Raw genomic sequence first — 19,704 nt, forward strand, 5'->3', positions numbered from 1 at the left:
ATTTCATTATTAATATCACATAAAACAGTAATCTCACCCAAAAAATTCTAGCAAACATTTTCCAATGCTAATCCAAATTAGTTACATTACAAGCACTTCGTAGAAAGAAGCACAGATCGCAGGACTGCGCAACAGAGCTCCATCTAGTGGTTAGTTTTCTCAAACAGCAACTCTCAAATAGTACGCAAATCCTAAAGATTTAGATTTTTAGAAAAGTCTGATATTCAAGTCCAGTCACGTGAAGAAGCTTGTAAACGGATCCCAAATTAGTTTGTGGGTGAATGTTAGGCATCCTTTGTTTAACACATACATTAGTAGTCTGCTGAAGTTAAAGGGAGGCTAAAAACGAAGTGTGAGTCCAGCCTAAGTGGTATTGTCATAAATCTAGAATCCTCCATCAATACCTATAAGCTGTCTTGTATTCCAGTTTGACTTACCCGTAGAAGAAGAGCAGAGCGATGAGCGCTGGTAGGTTAGTGCTGGAAGTATACGCTTTCTTCTCAAACCCAATGAATATTAACACCACCATAACAACACTTACAGCATAGTTCGCCTGTGAAGAGAAGAATGGAAGTCAAGGTGTCCAGAAACAATAAACGAAAGTTAGTGAAAATGAACAATTTCAACCAAAACGTTAATTTTTCAGGTGAAATTAAATAGTGAATAATTGTTTCTGCGACCGATGACAGATATACAGATATTCACTGTCTGGAAAGACGTCGGACACGTTTGAAATTTTTGTTGGACGAAAGATCCTTTACCTGAAAACTATCCTTCGATGGAAGAGTATTTCCAAAAAGATTGCTCATCCGTCACCCGAGGTCATTGAACATGTATGGCTAATTTAACCCTCTGCAATCCAATTTTGGATTCAGTGTTTCCAAAGGGGCTTTCTCTTTCTGCCGTTATACAATGGCGCCATCTGCTGGCTAGAGCCAGTACTGCAGTATATGACATGCTGGAGAGGCCCCCGACAACAGAGCGGCCAGTAATCTACAGTAAGAATACCCTGCCGGACGTCTTCCGACATCAGAGCTAGCTGTACAGCCTTCAATTAGAATGTCTTTAGATGTCAGACAGTGGATTGGAAAAGGTTAAAGAACTGCGGCGGCCAATATGGACTAAAACTTGTATTTCTGAGTATGTGAGATGAATGTTCACCAGGCGACCGTTCTTCCAATGATTGTTCAATTAGTAACCTACTTTTATCTACTGTGTATGGCCGCCCTAACAATTCTACTATAGCATGTGATCTTTTCTCGTGTGTAGTATTAATGCGTGAGAATCTCAATAGTGGAAACGAAACCATAGAAATGAATGATTTAATTTCGGTCTGTATTGCAGGCGTAATTTTCACAGCTGCAAAATGGAACACAAGCACGCCCATCTATTTAAGGCCTTTAAAGGCCATTTTGCCTAATGAGGTCCAAATGTGTTCTTTCCTTCAAGGAACTGAGCAGTGTATTGCGCATTTGTGCACCTCCTATAGACTTCTGTGGGGACCTTTGATGTGCACTTTTCTTATGGCTTCCACAGAGAGGAGGACCTGGTGCCCCAACACAGGTATATCTTTAGTGGGTGCAGTGGTAACAGGGGCACACCGGTCTTAGTGCACAAAGGTTGCTCTGCCACATAAGAAGACACTAGCATTTAGAGGGCGGCTGCCCTGTTACAGATTCTGTATTGGGATCTAGGAGCTTCGAATGACACTGCTGGTCCCAGAGCTCAGATTGCCTATTTAACATGAGGACAATAGCCAGTATAAAGATTGAGTCCTCCTTTGATTTACTATGGTTTCCCCTTCTACTGAGTATACATCTGCTGCGAAATGCCATAATATTACAATTGGCCTGCACTTTGGGACCCCCACTGATCTTAAGACAAGGTCCCCTGGGACTATGATGTAGTTAGTGACCAAGAGTGTGACTGTGGATGGGTAAGAGTTCTGATAGACTCGCATTGATCAAAAAATGATAGTATATCCTTATGGTATGCCATCACTTTCTTCTATGGGAAAGCCTCTAATTACTGGTTATTATATACTGCCAATTAATTAAAATTACACAAGGTTCAATATGATGGGAGGGCTGAGCTGTAAGTGGCTGGAACGGAGAATGCTATAAGAGATGCAGAAGTGACAATGCTACAATCAACACTTTTTTATGAAGTGTAGCAAGGGGGGTTTCTCTTGCCTCGGGATCGCTGACCTCTAGTACCAGGAAGGGCGCACCCCACGGGAAAACACGGCTCAGGAACAGCGTATATCTTTATCTGGCTCCGGCCAGCACACGTCACAGCACAGTAAATCACGTTAATGTCCATTAGCACCCAAACTTGGGTGGGAGTCCAGGGGCGTCATCCCTGTCGGACTCTTTGCCTTTTCAGGCCACCAGCTGGCAGCACCTTCCTCTGCTGCGCTGGCCCTCTCTCTCTCAGGTGTTGAGGTTAGGGGCGTCACCCTGTCAACCTCTTGCCTTTCCAGGCCACCAGCCTGCAGCACCTCACTCTGCTGCGCTGGTTCTCCCTCTCTTTGGCAGGAACTGGCTTTTATCTGGTTCCTGCTCCACCCCTTGGTTAACCCTCGCAACAGAAGTCCTGTCTCTGGCCCTCTACAGGCCCTTCTGTGTACTGCACTACTACAGAAGGCAGGCAATTAGTTGAAACCACAATTCTCTGTGAGAAATAAAAAGGAAAATGTATTTCACTTACTATATCCCAAGCGAAATTTGTGAGCCAGTAAACTCCTGGGGTCACCCCACTGACAAACTGGAGGTGCTTGGCATTGGAAACCCTTTCTTGAATCAAGTACAACACAAAGCTTGCTGGGATGAAGGACATTGCGAATATCACACAAATTGCGACCACAACGTCAACCGAAGTGGTTAGTCTGGAAAGGAAATAGGTATTCCAATTAACATATATCATCCAAAAGTATATTTAAACTGATATTAGTAGACACAGTGTAACAATAATGGGATTTATATATGACTTGTATATAAAGGATGAACTAAAATGACCCGGGGAGAGGATTTAACAGGCTGATTCTTCTGATCTGGTCATAAAGATTACTTGTTGAGCAAATCTGTCTTGCCATTGCTATGGCTATAATTGGACATAGCATATACACCATGTTGATAAAAATATTGGGTCCCCAGCCAATCGTGTGCTGTCAGGTGAAGGGGATATGCAAATCGGATGCATGAGCATCGGGTATAAAGGAGAGGATCATACAGCCATATCTCAGTACAGAAGCCATCAGAATGGCATGAAGTATAGAGTAGACAGACTTCCAACGGGGTCTGGTGGTCGGATGTCACCTGAGCCACCAATCGGTACAGGACATTGCAGCACTTTTGGACCTTCCAAAGTCCACTGTTGGCAAAGTTATTCAGAAATGGAAAACATCTGGATGGTGCAGAGCAGCCATATTTGTGGAGACCGTATAGACTGACAGAACGTGTACAGCAAAGCCTTGTACAAGTTGTGAAGGCATCACACATCGTCTGCCGAAACACTCTCTCAGGAGGTCTCATAGGCCACTGGAACATACATTAACACCAGAACTATAAATACTGCATGTGAAGGGTTACCTTGGACGAGCGGCTGCACACAAGCTCAACAATGTAAGAGGGATCGTTGAGGTAGCAGTAATGTCATAAGAATGCATAGGATATTCTCTGCCACATGCATCAAACATTTTTTTTTTGAGTTTCCTATTAATATGCGGTATTTGCAGTGTTTGACGTACTAGAGTAGGAATAGTTTCTCTTGGCATACTATGGCATACCTTGCAAACCGAGTAATGAATCTTATGTTAAAAATTGAAATCCCACCCCAAAGTAGATCTTCAGTAATGCTGTGCTTAGACTTAAAGATTATTGTAAAAAAAATTAGTTAAAATGGTTTTCAATTCCTAGTCATTGTTACAAGGCTTGTATAAAGAGTCTAACATTGACTTGCAAGAATGCTGCCTTCCAATAGGTGGCGCTGCTGAGGTATTGTTCCATCTCCCTTATTTGCATATTACCCAGAGGAGCATGAATGGCCTTATAAGTCTCCTCACTCACCTTCTAGGTACTCTCCCTAAGGAGAAAAGATAGTATCCCTGAATGCGTGAAAGTAAATGGTAATCATTCAGTTTAAACACAAGCCAATGACCGAATGACAAATGAGAATCGTTCACTTTTAGTTTGTCGCTCAGTTTCAGCAGGACTAAAAACCATTGTTGGCTCATTCACTTCTTGTTCAGTGTTATACATAGTGAAGGATTCTCAACGATGATCTGCCTGTCTAAACAGGATGCATGAGTGCGAACGGGTGAGCGGTGACGTCACTCGCTCGTTCAATGAGAATAGGTTCAGCTAAAAGGAGCATTAGTATGGGAAATGATATACCACCTTGCAGAGGCGTAACTTGAAGCTCCCGGGCCCCGATGCAAAACCTGTAACAGGGTCCCCAACTATAATGCTTTACTCATAGTACTGGGCTCCCTATATGGAGAAGAGAGGCCTTATAGGCCCCCTAAGGCTCCTGGGCCCGGGTGCAACCGCATCCCCTGCATCCTCTATAGTTACGCCCCTGCCACCTTGTACAGCCCATTGCTAGATAGCAAGCACCTGCCCTGTACTTACACGGTGACCTCCGACAGCTGGTCCTTGGTGAGGTTGAGTGGATGGTTCATTGCAGTGATGCCATACTCTTCAGGGTCTTTATCTTCACCTAGGTTGGCTCTGAGAATTGCATTGTTGGCAACATTGATGAAGATAACCATAGAATGCCAGCCTTTGTTGTTAAACCAAACCTGGAGAAGTGAACACATTGTTGTGCTGATAATATACTATGTATCATTATTGTCTCACACTACAATTAACTCCTTCAAAGCAACATCTGCTCTGCTTGACATGTAATTAACAACAGGCGGCACTGAACAACATTATGTCTAGTTAGGAACCTTTGTATTCAGTTTTTGAAGTTCTCTCTGCTACTGCGGCTCCCGTGTGTATTGTTACCCACTGTTCCTGGATTCCTGACAGACCAATTTGCCTAGTAATGGAGTGAATCTCCTGTTCCCAAATTACTGCATAACGAGACCCAAATAAGATATTTCACAATGACAAGACAACAAGAACAGCTATGGAAGCTCATGTAGAGAACAGAAGAATACTGGCAAAATTAGCTGTAATGAAGTTTAAAAACAATCATGTCATAAAACAATTGCTGACATAAGGCTAATGTACGATTCCAACTTTTTCCCCAGTTGACAGCCATCTTTCTCTGTGCTGGACTGTATACAATATATTTGTAATGCCTATGTATAAAGTACTTTCGGATTACTGATTTCCATATCATGTCTATTGCCAAATTTGGGCTGCCCTTATAGTTACCTAATATAATGATTAATTATAGATTCATTCTGGCTACACAGTTATATGGTTAAACAGGGCAAGATTGTGCCCATCGGAAATATAGTCAGCAAACTTCTATTACTGCCTGAGTGTGTGGTCAGAAGTATCTGAACAGGTTTGTAAAATGTAAGGGCAAACTGAAAAATTGCCTATTGCCATGAGTCTTAAAAGAATTGTCCAGATGTGAACTATTGATGACTTATACTAAGGATATGTGATCATTAGTTGATTGGCAGGGGTTTGTCACCAGGGATCTGGAAAACAGTTGATTGGCACAGGCGCTGGGCAGCAGGCCCCCGCAGATCACTTATCCTGAGGCCAGTCATCAATGGTCGACAATTGGACAACCCATTTAAGGTCCCTAATACACATTACGAAAAAGTCATCCAAACCTATGGCTGACCAATAAGACCTTTATCAAACAGTTAGATTACTACTGATATAAAGAAATATACAGGTGCTGAGAATAGCGACACATGTCGCACAGGATAAGGCCTTTATCAAACCATCCAATTGTTTGATAAAGGTCTTATCAGATCCAAACATCACTAAAAAAATGAATGTTGATTGCCCTGTCACATATGACTAAACTTATTGGTGCAACCAAACACAAAAAAGTCTGGACCTAAGCACTGGGTCAGACCTAAGGACAGATTAATGAGATATCTATGGTCAAATATAGGAGACTAGAACTGGTTATGATAAGTTACTATGGTATTGGTGACAAGGCATCACCTAAAACGCCCAAGCAAGACAGGCCAATCAAGTGGAGCACCCACTCCGAAAAATGTGACCCTGCTGCAGGAGAGAAGCCAAGTCCTAGTCTGAGATAAACAAGGAACACTGACTGCAAAATACCAAGTCACAGACTACGGAACACAATATAGAGAAACTGAGCACAAAACCACGGAGTTCAGGAACACTGAATGCTGAGCAGAAGTATAAGTGGCATGCTTTGTACAAGGGAATTGGTTCAAATACCCTTACAGAGAAACTGATAGGCTGACTGGGCTGATAGATCACATGGTGTGGAGCTGACATGTCAAGTCACCTTGGACCGGTGCAGTAACCAGGAAGTCATGGTACATCAATAAAAAACTGATTTTCAAGCATATTTTAGTGCCAAATTTCCTATTATACACCATTAACCCTTTCCAATCCAGTTTGTATCCTGGTTTTCCTAGGGGGCTTACTCTTTTTCAGCCATTATACAATGGCGCTATATGCTGGCTTAAGCCAGTACTGCATGAGGTGGCACATTGGATAGGCTCCGACAGCAGAGAGGCTGGCAATATACAGTAAAAGAACCCTGACGGACGTCTTTCAACATCAAAGCTGTACAGCCTTAAATCATAATGTCTTCAGAGGTCAGACAGTGCATTGGAAAGGGTTAAAGAAGTGTAGTCTATCTGAGCCCCACACTTAAGGAGCAGGACCATGTTCTTTACAATAATCAGCTCATCTCATGTGAACTTGTGTTGTACCTTGACGTTGTTTTCTGTTTCCAGATGCGTTAAGAAGGCTTGCAGTTCTCGCGATATGGTTCTAGTAACAGGGCCCTGTCAGGAAGACAAGACAGAATTGGAAATGGTCAAGAACTTGATTCTATCCTTTCCGGTCCTCACCCAAGATAAGTTCATGTCTTACTCACTGCTGATATATTAGTCATTTGACCCAGATGACTGAAGAATTCTGCAACCACTTCTCCTTCCACATGAAGAACAGGAAGCTTTGCACCAATAGAAATACCCCCATATCTATAGGAATAGAGGAAAGAGATTGAATTATTCACTTTATTGAACTCTATGGGCACAAGGGAAATCATTATTATACTATCCAAATCAGTGCAGCAGAATTATAGGAAAACCCTCTTTTTATGGCACGGATGCATCAGTCAAGTACCATGCTCCTTATTCCACTTTACATATATTGCTTCAGTTAAAACAAGTGAGGTATGGACAAGTGTTATTTTACAGAGTACATTTTGCATAATGACCACTAGAGGTCAGTACTGCCCATACTATACTTGTGATCATAAGTAACATAGTAACTCACTTTAGAATTATGTGTTTTTGTAAAATATGCAACAATTCATGTCAGCCTTTGCAACACGGTGACTTCAGACAGTGGGGCAAATTTACTAATACTATCTATTAACTAAACAGTGCAAACATAGACTTAAATTGTGCCAGATTTATCACAGTGACTGCTGGATGATAAAAATCGGGCTCATCTTTATATTGTCTTGTTGAACTTTATACCATCTATTAGTTGGCTTAGATGAACAAAATTTTGCATCAAAATTTTGGCATAAATTTGGCACAATTTTTGTTGCACAATGTTTCATATAGGCCACACCCCTTTTTATGCAGCGATGAAAAAAATATCTGAAATTGCGTAAAACGCATAAATGTTGTAAAAAAGCATTCAAGACTGTTTTCTGGTGCAATTTATACCAGAAAACTGTTAGTATTTCAATTGTAAATCTGTCCCATGGTCTTTTGTTACCTAAAGTTGCACAATACACATAGCCATAGGAGTACCCTGTGAATAGCCATAGGAGTTTCACAAGGAATCGGGTGCAGGTGGCTGCAATATTTGCATGGCACGATATCATCACACTTCAATAGAAATATAAATCTAGAACAAGTGAGATATTTGCACAACCTTAACTTCTATGGGATTGTGAGAAGCATTGCCTTGCAGTCCCAACAATACTGTGATCAGTAATGCTGCAGCCAGAGGCATAACTTGAAGCTCCCGGGCCCCAATGCAAAACCTGTAACAGGGCCCCCAACTATAATGCTTTACTCATAGTACTGGGCTCCCTATATGGAGAAGAGAGGCCTTATGGGCCCCCTAAGGCTCCTGGGCCCCGATGCAAAATCTGTAACAGGGCCCCCAACTATAATGCTTTATTCATAGTACTGGGTTCCCTATATGGAGAAGAGAGGCCTTATGGCCCCCTAAGGCTCCTGGGCCCAGGAGCAACCACATCCCCTGCACTCTCTATAGTTACGCCCCTGGCTGGAGCTACAAGCAACACTCTCATACCATTTTTTCTACACAGGTCTAGAAATCAGGGTATTTGGAGCTTTTGAGGTGTTTACTATATGTGTGACACTCACCTTTGTTCATTCACCCAATATTTGCTCTTCATGCTAGAAATAATAAAACAATATATAGAAAGTTTATACATTTGCTGTTATATACATAGTAGGATGAACTTTGTAGATGAAAAGGTGTAATACATGCATAAAAATACCAGAAATCTTAAATCTTTTAACCTACAGTATATTAACCTATTGGATATTTCCTACCACTTGACAGATCCTCCAGTAAGTGGGAAAGAAACATAATTTACTTTGGACTGCAGCCTGTATTCTGATTACAGATTACCGTAGTAGTAAAAGGCACAACCCCTGATTAATGTCCTGTTTGTTCCCTCCATCCGAAGGTTTACTGGACACCTCAATCCTGATCCCAGTCTTTGGTGTGGCAGCAGACTCCTGTCAGTTATGTTCCTCTGCCTAGTCCTATTACCATTTCCATCTGCTATATATAAAGCCTTCCCTATATTCCATCCACTTACAGGCTAGATCCTCTAGGTTCGAGATGTGGGGCCGGCCCTGTAAGGATGCTCACTCTGCTTTTAGGCAGGGTCTGCCAAGCTGAAGATGATTAGGGAAAGCATTCTATATTTGTATTTCCCTCATTTTGGTGTTATAATATATGTATACATTGGTCCATAATGGACATAATCGCGTCTTGGTTTGACGCGTCGGTGACATCCATGAGGGTCACCATACTTGCACGCTGCACTCATCTTCTATAAATCCCTCACCTCCACCAGACCCTCTAAATGTATGGAAGACGCAGACAGGGAGTACTAGGACACTTTTTGGTCTTTGGACATTTCTACTTGAAGACAGAACTTTGGAATCAGGCAGTGAGCCCACAACATATTTACTTAGACCAGTGTTAATGTGTATTAAACTCCTTTTCATTTAGGAGTTACTTCTAAACTACCTGAGTGATAGTATCATAAACTAAGGGATTATAAACAATGTATCCAAGGTCACCCATAAATAAGACTATAGCCGTCCATGTATAATCTCGGTGATGTCATAACTGACCAATAGACGTTTACTAATAATCTTCTTACTCTTGATAACTTTATGTGGCAACTTGTACAACATTGTAAATGATTGATTTCCTTCACTCATGGTGCAGCTTCACACCAGGAGGAATGTGCCTAGTAACTGCAGAGCGGACTATGTGTATCAGACTGCTAACCGGGTCATTTATTAGGCATCTGCGCCAGAGCTGAACACATTTATCCATCAGTGTGATTTACTTCTGTACCTGCTTCTTATCAGAGTGGGGTATGTTTTAAGGAGAAAATCTGAAATATTTCGCGTTGTGAGGTCCTGGAGAATCTCCGAGCTCGGCTGGATCCTCTGAGAAGATAGGAAAATGCAATAAAAAACATATTAGATTCATTTGACCGCAACCCATGTCATATAGAGGCCTCTTGTTAGCATGAGTTATTATTATTACATTCTATGGTTATTATTAACCCCTTAATGACGGGCCGATTTATGGCCTTAAAAACCAACCGATTTGTCAGTGTTTTTCATTGTTACATTCCTGCAGCCATCATTTTTACATTTTCCCATTGACACAGCTGTATGAGGGCTTGTTTTTTTGTGAGACGTGTTTTTATGGCATCATTTTTGAGTACATGTAATATGTTCTATAACTTACGGTAACTTTTTTGCGGCGGTGGATTGCGGGGAAAAAAAGAAATTCTGCCATTGTTTTTATTATATTTCATTTTTAGGGCATTCTCTGGGTCGGCAGGATCCCGGAAACACCAAGTTTACACAGTTTTTTTAATGTTTTGTTATTTTGTACACTAAAAAGACATTTAAAAAAAAAAAAAATTGTTTAAGTACAGCCGCATTCCAAGAGCCATATTTTGCCATTGAGCTCTACTATACTTGTTTTTTTTGCAGAATTCCCGTTTTTGGAAACTTTTAAGATTTTGATCACTTTTAAGGGCAGGCTCACACAAGTTTCATTACATATTATGCGTGCGATGTACACTCATTTTCACTGACCCACTCACACTAGCGTTTGTTTTTTTACGTATAAAACGCACACAGCATGTTTTTTTTACCGCGTATTATGCACGATAGAGCCCTACAGTTCTCTATGGGCCCGTAATAAATGCTGCACATACGCAATGGCATGCTGCGTTCTTTCGTATGCACGCATTATACGTAATAAAAAATCGCTATCGTGCGCAGTGCAAGACGGCTGACCTATGCAGCAATATGTCTGCACACCACCGGCTCACACAGTGGAAAAACGCTTATACATGCAGCGTTTTACATGTACTCTCATGTGAGTCAAGCCCTTAGGCGATTTCGATCTTGGCGTACTAGCGTACCCCATTATCATGATGAGTGATGAGGTGCGCTAAACTGGGCAAAATAGAGCAGACAGCGCTCAAAAATCAGGGCGGTACTGCCACTATTGAGCGCATGTTTGTGAGACCCCATTGAAATCAGTGGGAGTGTTATACCGCGATTACCACGGCATTCAAAACACCGCGGTAAAAAGCATATGTGTGAGAGAAGGCTTATTTTTCTAGCGGCAAAATTAACAAAATCTGCAACTCTAGCATGGTTTTCTATTTATTCATTCATTTTTTTTTTTTTATATGGTGTTAAATAATTTCTGCAGATCAGTCCGATTACATAAATGCCCCCCCCAAAAATTATGTTTTTTACGCTTTTTTAAAACTTTTTAAATTTGTCCCACTGTGGGACTTGTAGTGTATTCCAAAAACAATCAAACCTTGTGACATTCAATACTGTTACAGAAGAACCGTGCCAGGTTGTAAAGAGGAGTATGCATCAGAATGAAACGCCTTATCCCTTTCCAATCCAATTTGTATCCTGGTTTTCCTAGGGGGCTTACTCTTTTCCTGCTGTTATACAATGGCGCTATATGCTGGCTAAAGCCAGTACTGCATGAGGTGACACTTTGGATAGGCTCTGACAGCAGAGAGGCTGGCAATATACAGTAAGAGAACCCCGACGGATGTCTTCCAACATCGGAGCTGTACGGCCTTAAATCATAATGTCTTCAGAGGTCAGACAGTGGATTGGAAAGTGTTAATGGCTGCCATTATAAGGTGTATGGGCGGTCATTAAGGGGTTATTATTTATTAGGCTTTAATACGAATCTATTAAACTACTAGCTATAAGAGGTATACAGGTGTGGGGAGGATATTCTTTACCTGTGGCGGTGGGCGACCTCCAGCCCCCTCGGGACATTCTGGCAGCATTATCAGCTTATTGTTTGTACTACATGCACAGGATGGGGATGGATTACTAGGCGTCCACTCATGGCCTAGCAGTATATTGGTTACACTTGGAGACACAGTTGGGATGATCCACTCGCTTGATGTATTTGTACACGGAAACTTTTTACTATGAAATAAAAAATATCGTATTAATGAAGTTTGTGAGTATCATAAGTATCATATATCATCTCTCCATAAGACTTTATATCTTAACCTGCTTGAAAGTTAAGGCAATTTCTAAATACATTCTATTTCTTACATTGTAAGGGCCCTATATTATAACTCAGAGCTGCATTCACAATACTGCCGGTGCGTAATGGAAAGACTCAACAAGCTGGTTGACAGAAACAGGGCTAAACATTTAGCGTGCGGCCCGTCTTATCAGCTCTTCTGCTGAATGCCGGATTTCATGCTGATCTGAAATCCATCGTTCGGCAAAACCGTGAAAGATGGGCACATTTACATGCATTGATTATCGCTCAAAAGATGTCTTTTGAGCGAATTTTGAGAGATAATGAAGTCTAAATGGGCCTTTAAAGGGAAATGATCACCAATAAGGCTGAATGAGAGCACACGAGTTATGGCTCATTCACAGAACTGTATCCATAAAACCCTATTGGAGTCCCATAGCGTTTTACCGGTTTATGTGAGCCGGCAGAGACCGTGTATGGCAGGCAGTGCACTGCGCATGACCGCGTATCTTTTTTTCCTAAACTTCCCGCTCCATTTCATAGCAGAGTTGTGTATGAATCACCACTAGAGATGAGCGAGTATACTCGCTAAGGGCAATTACTTGAGTGAGCATTGTCCTTAGCGAGCACCTGCCCGCTCAAGAGAAAAGGTTCGGGTGCGGCGTGGGTGAGCGGTGAGTTGCGGGAGTGAGCAGGGGGAGCAGGGGGGAGAGAGGGAGAGAGAGATCTCCCCTCTGTTTCCCCCTGCTCTCCCCCGCTGCTCCCTGCCCCCTGCCGGCAGCCGAATCTTTTCTTCTGATCTTGCAGGTAGTCGCTAAGGACAATGCTCGCTCGAGTAATTGCCCTTAGCGAGTATGCTCGCTCATCTCTAATCACCACCCACATGCAATGTATTATATATGGACAACGTTTGCATGCGTGCCTATACAATAGCATAGAGCTCACGCTATGTGCTACACCAAGAAATAGAGCATGCTGGGATCTATTTCTCGCGCGTGTTTACACGCTAATGTGAACGGATCAATGAAAGTCTATTTCCTTACATTGACTCCATTCACTGCGTGTCATGCGCCGTGCATCGTGGCGTGATACTTGCCGAAATCATGGTTGTGTGAATGAGCCCTTAGCGATGATGTCATTCACTCATTCGCTCATTCAAACAAGAAACGGCTAGTTTAAAAGGACCCTGACATAGCAGCCAGATGCTACATCCACAGTCACTACCGTTATGTATCCAGTTATTACTTACCCCAAGGTTAGATCTTTCATACAACGAGTTCCGAATCCGGGACTGCTCAGGAATGCATTCGATATGGGCACTATCTGCTCGTTGCCTGGATTTTCATTGCTAGAGTAATTGAATGAATGAATGAATTATAATTATCTCTCGATATACGCTCGTGTAAATAAGCCCTAACGCTGAGAATCACACAAATGAAAAATAGCCTCGACCAAGTTGTAAGTTTTCATCCATTTGCACGGCCCGCAAGGAAATACACCACAGCCCCGAAATCCCTCCAATCAGCAGAACTAGCAGTAATCACTTTTAAATGCCTCACTAGAGGCACCTGTCAGTGTTTAGCAGCGCTAGCTGCTGCTACACTCCCTCCCCCTCCCTTTTCTGACAGCTCCCATAGACTCCCATGGAGTCGCCAGCATGTTTCGGTCAAAAGATGGGGCAAGATCTATCTTTTTCAGCCGCATGTAAAATTGGCTACCGAATTCAGCCGCAGATGTACTACTTTTTTGGCTGGCCACTTTTGCACGGCTAAACATCACCCATCTGAATGAACGCAGTGGAATCCCATGCTTCAGATGGCCGCCATTTTGACTGACTTTTTTATGCAGCTCAATAGCTGCGTAAAAACCCTTGTGTGAATGAGGCCTTACTGCATAAACCAAACCTAACAGCTATTCACCTTCTCTGCAAACTGGCCATGTAGTCTAAATACTGGACATCTAGACTAATGCCAGGTTGCTGCATACCTGATGGCGCATCTGACTCTTGATGCTGACAAATGACACCTGAGGCCTTAGGCCTTATCCACCCGACTGTATGCGTTTTTACACTCGTCGGATCAACGCTAAAAATCACGTGAATGAAGAATAGACGTGATCAACTCTCGATCTAAATTACCTTTTTCTCGTCCATTCACAGGGACGGCTGCAACGTATTGGCAAAAAAATACGCCGCAGCGCGGAAATCCCTCAGTCGGCAGAAAGCCTCAGAATGACTCCAACTGGTTAAATAGAGGCAGTTGTCTTCTTTTCCCAGTGTTGAACACAGCTAAACTCCCTCCCCCTCCCTTTTTTGCCTGATAGTTGCCTATGGGAGCCGCCAACGTATCTCAGCAAAAGATAGGGCAAGACCTATTTTTTCACATGCCGTATAAAATCGGTCGCCGATGTGCGATTATTCCCAGTGCAAAATGATGAATTCATGTGTATTAATACATTGGAATCCAATTTTTGTACGTGGCTAAATTCTCCACATTTATACGGTCGTGTGCGTAGGGCCTGACACTGATACAGGATGGCTATTCCTGACGTATTTGTGCACGCAAATTTTGCATACGCAATATGCAGAGCATTTAATCCATTCATCTCAATGGGTTTGTTCTCATTTCTGTATTTCTCGCGTGTGAAAAAAATCGTCCCTGCTCTATTTTCCTGAGTATTTGAGCACTGAAAGCCCCCTAGAAGTCTATGGGAGGTGCGCAATACGCTGCACAATTCTGTGAAAAAAAGAACGCATCTGGACCTCATTAGGCTAAATACCCTTTTAAATCAAGGTGGGGGGGGGTTTGTGCACGAATGTGAACAGACCCTGTGTGTTCAAAAAGTACAATACTATGCACCGATGGAGTGCGCAATTGCGCATACGGTTGTCTGAAACCTCCCTTAGCGTGCTCTTACAGGGAGACCCCCACCAATCCCAAGAATAGGGATCCCTTTACTCCCAATCCTCCTCAATGAGGGCTCACTGCACCTACGACAGTGAGGAAGAGATTGAGTGGAGCGGCGGTCAAGCATGCACATGGCTGCTCCATTCATCTTCAATGGGACTGCTAGAGATAGCTGGGCGCTTGTGCTCAACTATTTCTGTCAGCTTCAGGGCTCTTTCACACGAGCATATATCGGCCGCCGTTTTATATCGGCCGATATATGCTACGATCTGATGCATTGGATTCCAATGCATCAGATCACATGGCTGCATTCCCATGGCGTAAAAGCGCCCAGCCGGGCCAATATAGCGCCGGGCTGAAAAGATAGTCTTGTAACCATCTTCCTGACTGGAATACGTCGGCCACTGCATGGGCTCCTATGGGAGCCAATGACAGCGGTCGGAGAAGGGAGGTGGGAGAGAGTGTAGCAGCGTAACTGCTAAACTCCCTCCCTCTTCTGTCCTCCGGCTGTTTGCAATGGAGGGGGCGGGACGGGGGCAGAGCTAAGCTCCACCCTGCTCTGCCCCCTGCCATTGCTGGCTGCGGACAAGGGGCAGGTGCTTAGCTCCACCCCATCCCACCCAATCCCATTGCAAACAGCTGGAGGGAAGGAGAGAGGAGGTGAGCTGGTGAGGGTCAAGGGAAGAGGAGGCAACGGCATTGTGGCCTCGGCATACATGCGCCAGTGCCCATGCCATCTGAACGGGCGTACAAACGTTAGATTTGTGCACCTGATCACTCGTTTTTACGGCGCCGGTGGGTGCACATAAAAACACCTGCGGCCATGTGAAAGAGGCCTCATTGAAATGAATAGGGTGACGTGCAACTCTATACAATCTGACATCACTGTGTGTGGGTGCAGCAACAAGTGATGAGAAGAGAGGAACATGGGGCCCCTGTTCTCAGACTCTTATTAGCTATCCTGCAGATAGCTGCTAAAAGTTGTTTTTGATGCACCTGCTTTAATGTCAGAGCAGCAATTTAGAAACTCAAGCTAATTAACTGCTAGAGAAATTGATTGTTGGGCAACGCGTGGAAACATGGGAGGCAGAATACGACTCTTAGATGCCATGTCACCTGGCTCTAGAACACAATGTAGGAACATTACTGCTCCACAGGTTCCTCTGACCTAAAGAAAATAAACTGTTGTCCGTAGATCCATGGATGGAGGGTTAGACTGGGGTATTCACCGAAAGGAGGAACAAGGAGGGTGAAGATTAGGGCGAGCAGCACAAAGCTGGCAGGAAGCACGATCTGCAGAAAGGTAAAACAGAGCGTCAGAGAAAAGGTTAAAGTGCAGAAGAATGAGAAACACGATGCACACGGACATGCCCTAAAGTCCAAGCGGTTTTGAAAACCCCATTGACATGTTTTGTCGTATGAACAGTAACCAGATTTTTGGTTTGGAACTCACACTGAAAATCTACAACAATTTGCCAAATCTAAACATGGCCTACTGGAACCTCTGTTCTCTCAAAAGGTAAGGATCCCAGAGGTATGATGTATACGTTACGTCCCAGTTGGACATAAAACACCTTGTCTAGTTTGGACGTAATTTGTCCTAGAAGGATAGCTACACTTACAACATATTAATGTGGGGAACACAAAATATTTATAACAAAACCAAAAAGTTTCCATGAAAATTAGACCTACCCAGAAAATAAGCCCTACTCTGATTTTTTGGAATGTTTACGGGGAGGCTTGAAATATTAGCCCTACCCCAAAAATAAGCTGTTGCTGCGTTACATAAAAAAGGAACATTACTAGTAGAGATGAGCGAGCACGCTCGGTTAAGGCAGTTACTCGAGCGAGCATCGCTTTTCTCGAGTAACTGCATACTGGTCAGAGCAGATTCGAGGGGGTGGGGGTGGAGCGGGGGGGGGGGGGGGAGAGTGAGTGAGATCTGCCTGCCGCCCCCCCTCCCCCCCAAATCTGCTCGGACCAGTATTCAGTTACTCGAGAAGAGCGATGCTCGCTCGAGTAATTGCCTTAACCGAGCGTGCTTGCTCATCTCTAATTACAGCAGGCTCAGTCCAGGTCACTCCCACTGCTCTCCAAAGCTCTGGCGCGCTTTTTGCAGTCCTCAGGCACCCACAGAAGATCACTTCCTGGTTACAGGATTCATAAATCCCACCTCCAGGAAGCGATGGCTTTGATTGGTTCTCGAGCGCTGCTCAGCCAATCTAGGCAGTGCTCAATGAACCAATGCAATGGCTGTGATTGGTTCATCAAGCACTGCATTAATCACATTGTGGAGGCAGTATTTATGAATTGGCCAATCAATGCTGCAGCTCAGCCAATTCATAAATCGCGTCTCCACAATGCGATGGCTGTGATTGGTTCATCGAGCGGTGCATTGATTGGTTCTTCCACCGCTGCTCAGCCAATTTTCTGGGGGCAGCCGAGGACTGCAAGATGTTCACTGAAGTTTCTGAGAGTAGCAGGAGGGACCTGGACTGAGCCTACTAGGCAAGTATAAAAAGACATCCCACGGAAAAAAGACTTAACGCCTCTTTTGGGGCAAAAATTAATATAAGACAGGGTCGTACTAATACGATGAGACCCTACTTAAAAGTGGAGCACTCGCCCTGATGAGGACAACCCCTAGTGAGGAACTGGGGCAACCCTGACTCTCCCTAGTTGGAAAACAGGGGTAATGTTTGCTACAATAAATAACAATGTATACGGTATAGATGTTAAATAAGCATGCAATGAACCAGATGAAATACCAACGCAGAATAAGCAATTAGTAGGGGATAGAGGTAACACCCCAAATATCCTTAACACCAAACAGACTTATCTGATGGTGGAAAAGAACACGAGCCTCCGATTTGACCAGAAACACTTTCAAGCTAGAAGTGTAACCGACGTCCTCCATGAGGAGGAGCATAAGGTGTACAGACAAGCACTGATTGTCGAGTTGGAACATATGCCTCCGAGCCGACCAATCCATCCACATGCCAGCAGAGAAATGCTCATGTCATCGTCCAAAGCCAGAATGACACTGAGCATGCACCGGCGTGTGGATCATGTGACGTCACCCCGATTCTGATCCAACACAGCCGGCGAGCCTTGACGGTGTATTACAGGTATGTCATGCATGTTAAAGGTCAGAATAAGCCTTTCATGAATGAACACTATGAGATATATTTTCTTAAGGAACATTGGCATTTCCATGACTGTAGGTTCTCTGTAAATATTCAGATACTTACCTATTAGCCATGCCAAAACATGCCTGGAGTATATATCTAGATGACTCAATTTTGGCATACAATGGATACATGAGGCTTTATACAGTAGCTACATTAGGATCATTCACCAGAAGGTCTCCTGATACATGCGCTGAGCATGCTCACATAACGAAATGTGAAAAGAGACTTACAGCATAACAGCATCTGTCTGTGTGAGACTCATGATGTGAGAAAACAAGAAGTAGCAACATGGGGAAGACATTTGATTGACTCTAATATCACACTAGGAACAGTCCGCCTGCTCGACAACCATTGAAGAGAGAAAATGAATATATATACAGAAACCAGTAGAGGGAAAGGAAAAAAGTCCCAAAATTTGCAGATTGCATATAAAATTACTGACTGCACCACATCTAAGGCCGCCGTCACATCTGCATTGGAACCTCCGGAAGTGGCACAAAATATCAGAAGACATAGCGCTACAGGGAGCCCATTATACTCAGTGGGGTCTGTTCGGCGCTGTTCGGTTCCGTCATAAGACAGACCCATTCAGACATGGGATTCCCCTTTCCTGCTCCCCAAACGGTGCAGGAAAATGTGAAGGCAGCCTAATAAACATCTATAGTTGTCTAAAGAGTGATTGTCATTTATTAAGCAACAATAGATACCTGTTAATCAGTGAATAGAGGAAGGAAGGAGGAAAGAGACAGGCAGGGAGGATGGGAGGAAGGAAGTTACCTGGGCAAGAAAGTCCTTATGACTACGAGTTGCATGTTGATATCGTTTAAAAAGAAGGGCTTTAAACTGCTGGTGGAGGAGATCGCTGCCTTTTATCTGCTGAGATCCTTTGCCTTCAGTTTCTAAAGGAGCAGGTGGATCATTGCAGGTGTCAGGCGCAACATTTTCAGGCATAACTTTCTGAGAGTCTTTTCTCAAACATGGTGTTGAATCTGGATCAAAAGATTGAGAGTATTAAGATAAGATCTATGGAAAAAAAAATATGTACCCATAACATGCACAAAATAGAAGCTTAACCTACTTGTAGAGGCTATGGAAACCTTTGTGCCTGAAAAATCAATACACACATATCTTACTAAGTCCCTGCAGAAAAAAAATGATAGACTTTGTTTTTTGCATTGAGTTTTCTTTCTTGTGCATTTAGAAAGCATCATGTTTGGTTTGCTGGTTCTCCAACATTCAAGTTTCTGGCTCAAAGTGTTCCCAGCACTGACGAGCTTGTGCATATTCATGAGACAGACCAGCTGATCTCCCTCTCCCCTCTACTCTTCCAGAGGCTGTGTAGCATAACCAGACCCACTCAATACTACACAGCTATGTCTTCATTCTCCCTTTCAGTAGCTGCTGAAGGTTCCCCCTCACTGCTAATAAGAGCATAAGATTCGCCCAGAGGGAATTAGATCCCTCTGTAATAGTAGCTTTCTCTGCTCTCTGTCCTCCTGATCATCTCCACTATCCCCTAGAATTGTCATCCCTCTGTAATAGTTCAGTGGAAAGGCAGTGAATGCGCATTCACAGGAGAGGAGCCAACCCGGGGAGGAGCTGTGAAACAACCCCTCAGTTTACTCTGACTGGCAG

At 43.4% G+C, this 19,704-nt stretch overlaps 1 protein-coding gene across 1 annotated transcript in view; it reads right to left on the reverse strand.

Annotated features, from left to right (window-relative positions):
- ABCA4 (ATP binding cassette subfamily A member 4) overlaps positions 1-19,704 on the reverse strand; it is a 206,443-nt gene that overhangs the window by 24,739 nt on the left and 162,000 nt on the right. The window contains exons 30-40 of the mRNA XM_066597367.1: positions 18,847-19,058; positions 16,047-16,171; positions 13,222-13,320; positions 11,716-11,908; positions 9,771-9,865; positions 8,534-8,566; positions 7,057-7,162; positions 6,890-6,964; positions 4,632-4,801; positions 2,710-2,887; positions 438-553 (exon numbers count right to left, since the gene is read on the reverse strand). Coding sequence (XP_066453464.1) covers positions 438-553; positions 2,710-2,887; positions 4,632-4,801; positions 6,890-6,964; positions 7,057-7,162; positions 8,534-8,566; positions 9,771-9,865; positions 11,716-11,908; positions 13,222-13,320; positions 16,047-16,171; positions 18,847-19,058 — 1,402 coding nt within the window. The remainder of the gene's footprint in view (positions 1-437; positions 554-2,709; positions 2,888-4,631; positions 4,802-6,889; positions 6,965-7,056; positions 7,163-8,533; positions 8,567-9,770; positions 9,866-11,715; positions 11,909-13,221; positions 13,321-16,046; positions 16,172-18,846; positions 19,059-19,704) is intronic.

Source organism: Eleutherodactylus coqui, chromosome 3 (assembly GCF_035609145.1).
Source record: "Eleutherodactylus coqui strain aEleCoq1 chromosome 3, aEleCoq1.hap1, whole genome shotgun sequence".
Lineage (NCBI taxonomy): Eukaryota > Metazoa > Chordata > Amphibia > Anura > Eleutherodactylidae > Eleutherodactylus > Eleutherodactylus coqui.